Raw genomic sequence first — 2871 nt, 5'->3', positions numbered from 1 at the left:
ATAAAAGTAGTGTGATATAATATTGTATCTATATTGTCAAGCCATAGCATGCCAACCATAAAAACCCCCTAAAATATAACTTATATTTAATAAAAAGAAGTAAATCATATGTTGTTTAACTTGTGTGCATAAAAATACCCCCACACACAATAATAGACATACACCGTTATAGGTAGGAAAAAAGTAACATATAATGTAAATGAGAGGCCAAAGAAAAAAAGTCTACAGACCTCATATGTTGATCTCTCTGTATAAATAAGACGGAGTGGCAGCAATAATAACAGGGCGATCATGGTGTTGAACAGCTCAGTTGATCAACTAATAATATCTGGTTTGCTTCTTTGATTAAAGGGGACATAACATGCACATTTCCAGGTCTATAATTTTATTCTGGGGCTCTACTGGAATATTTTTCATGACTTACAGTTCAAAAAACTCCTTATTTATCTTATACTGCCCCTTTATGCAGCCCCTCAGTTCAGCCTCTGTCTGAAACAGGTCGTTTTAGCTCCTGTCTCTTTAAGGCCCCCTCCTGATGAGCCTACTCTGTTCTGATTGGCCAGCTCCAGGAAGCTGCCCCTTTGGCAGACTTAAATTATGAATATAGATGACAGAAAATAACAAAAAGCATGTTATGTCCCCTTCAAAGGATAATAATGATAGACATCAACTTAATGCACATTTGTTGAAGCCCTAACAATGAACCAGAAAAAGTTCACCTGCATGGACAAACATTTCCCACCAACCACTTCTCTCACAACATAATCAAAACAATGTTTCCTTTTCATCTACTTGTGATGGTCACACCACTGGCTGACAACAAACAGTGTTATTAGTTTTGTTGTCATACAGCAAACACTTTATTTATTTCTTGTTTGCTAGTTTAAGTGCATTTTAGTTAACATTCAGACACATTACAGTTAACATCTGTTTTCTCCCTTTTCTTTCTCCCTCTTTCTCTGCCTGCATGGAGCTGACTGTGTACATGTTGTTGTCTTTCATGCTGATGATCTGCTGTTATCATCACTGTTCATTCTGCAACAACACAGAGAGGCCAAAAGCTTGTCTATGGCCCCTTTCCTAATGAAAACATACAGAATCAAGTCTGCAAGAGGACTCAACTTAAGAAGCATGAAAGTCAGGTAGCTGAAGGTATCATTATATCTGGTGTCTTCTACCAGGTACCAGATGATGGTGGGTAGAAACAGCACTGTGTAGATGAGCAGCACCAGGACCAAAATTTCCACAATTCGTCGTTTTTCATCAGAGGGGACTGAGATGGCAGCAGACAGCGATTTGAGGGTCCCACCCAGGAAGAATATGAGCAGTGGGAAAGGAACGAGGAGGAAGACATAGGAAATGGTGTTTTTGACCCTATGATCAACCCAGTAATAGTAAGGAAGGACATAAACAAGAGGAAGGGTCCAGACCACGACACAGACTGCAAGAGAGATCTTGATGGTTCTTCTGAAGCGGTACCACAGTGGCCATGCAATGCCCAAATACCTGTAACACAAGATACACAGTCTATCATCAGATACAGAATATTCCTGACTTTAAGGAGATTCAGATTTATATGGTAATATAATGGTCATACACATGGAAGTAGCTAAAAACATACAGGATAGACAGATAGCTACCTTTCCAGGGCGACACACACCATGAAGCCAACACTGGCCAGCACACCAAAGAAGTTAATATAAAAGAAGATTACATAGATCTTCCCGTCAGGTTTTGCCACTAAGACGATCATGCAGCAGAACTGAATGATGTCAGAGATGAAGAGGTTGATGATGTAGATTGGAGCAGCATTGTTATTTTGCACCTGCAAGAAAACAATGGTAGAAATAAAAAAAAGCAGCTGGAAATATTTCTTTTTAAATTTTCATTTACGACCTTTGCACAAAATGTGCAAAAATACAAGAGGATGGAATTCTAAATAATGATAAAAATATGTCATTTTGCTCTGCCCAGCAATTGCAGTCAGAAACATTCATGCATCGACCAATGTGTCATCAAATATGACACAATGGCCAATCAATGTTACAAGACTCAACAAGAACATATATGTTCTATATACATATATGTATATATATATATATATATATATATATATATATATATATATATATATATATATATATATATATAGAGAGAGAGAGAGAGAGAGAGAGAGAGAGAGAGAGAGAGAGAGAGAACATATATTTCTTGATTGTTTAAATCAAATCCCAAAATAATGAGCTCAAATAATGCTGTACAAATTGTCCTGACAAATCTTTTATGACAATTTCTTCTCGACAAGTTAATGATGCTGTTAACTTCACCTTAAGAGAAGCTGGAATGAAGCTACACATGTTAACTGCATGTGTTTAAGGTCCAATTAGCTTAAATTTATAGGTCATGACAAGACTTCCTTCCAGCCCCCAAGCAGGATGAAGATTCATTACAGACAGACTGTATGACAGACACATGACCTAAAATTAATAAATCTTAGTCATAAAGTACTCACCTGGGAATAAAGAGAGTAGATGGCCACTAGAGTCAAAGGAAGGCCGATACTAATGATTACACATGTCATCACATACATAATATATGGTTCAGCAAAATTGGGGTAGGTTGCATTGCTTGCATTGCTATAATCATTGTCGGTGTAGTTATAATCATAGTCGAATGTGACATTGCTGTAATCATTGCTTTCCATCTGTGAGGTGTCGATGTAGAAATCTTCTTCTTCTTCAGAGTGAAACCTGTTGTATGAGAGATCAGGTTATGGAAGTTTTTTAATATCTACATAACATTGTTAAGTGACATCACTAAAGTCTTGAGGTGCAAGTTCACATAAATACAGTGTATATTATAGCCACAAAAAAG

At 37.0% G+C, this 2871-nt stretch overlaps 1 protein-coding gene across 1 annotated transcript; it reads right to left on the bottom strand.

Annotated features, from left to right (window-relative positions):
- Positions 1 to 507: 507 nt before the first annotated feature.
- On the bottom strand, positions 508 to 2871 carry LOC122996565 (G-protein coupled receptor 4-like). Its single transcript, XM_044372068.1, has 3 exons — positions 2510 to 2871; positions 1641 to 1825; positions 508 to 1506 (listed from the first exon to the last, which is right to left on the bottom strand). Exons 1-3 carry the CDS (start codon positions 2699 to 2701, stop codon positions 999 to 1001), a joined length of 885 nt encoding a protein of 294 aa, XP_044228003.1. The 5' UTR covers positions 2702 to 2871; the 3' UTR covers positions 508 to 998.

The sequence above is a fragment of the Thunnus albacares genome, chromosome 14 (assembly GCF_914725855.1).
Source record: "Thunnus albacares chromosome 14, fThuAlb1.1, whole genome shotgun sequence".
NCBI classification, from domain to species: Eukaryota; Metazoa; Chordata; class Actinopteri; order Scombriformes; family Scombridae; genus Thunnus; species Thunnus albacares.
The sequence above is the reverse complement of the archived record's forward strand: the minus strand, read 5'-3'. Positions and strand labels throughout refer to the sequence as shown.

Bases quoted from the DNA above. Each gene is read 5' to 3' on its own strand.
- LOC122996565 (XM_044372068.1), bottom strand. From the start codon at position 2,701: ATGGAAAGCAATGATTACAGCAATGTCACATTCGACTATGATTATAAC. The intron at 1,826-2,509 runs GTGAGTACTTTA...GTTTTCTTGCAG, and splicing joins TCTACTCTCTTTATTCCCAG to GTGCAAAATAACAATGCTGC. The intron at 1,507-1,640 runs GTAGCTATCTGT...CTTGTGTTACAG, and splicing joins GTGTGTGTCGCCCTGGAAAG to GTATTTGGGCATTGCATGGC.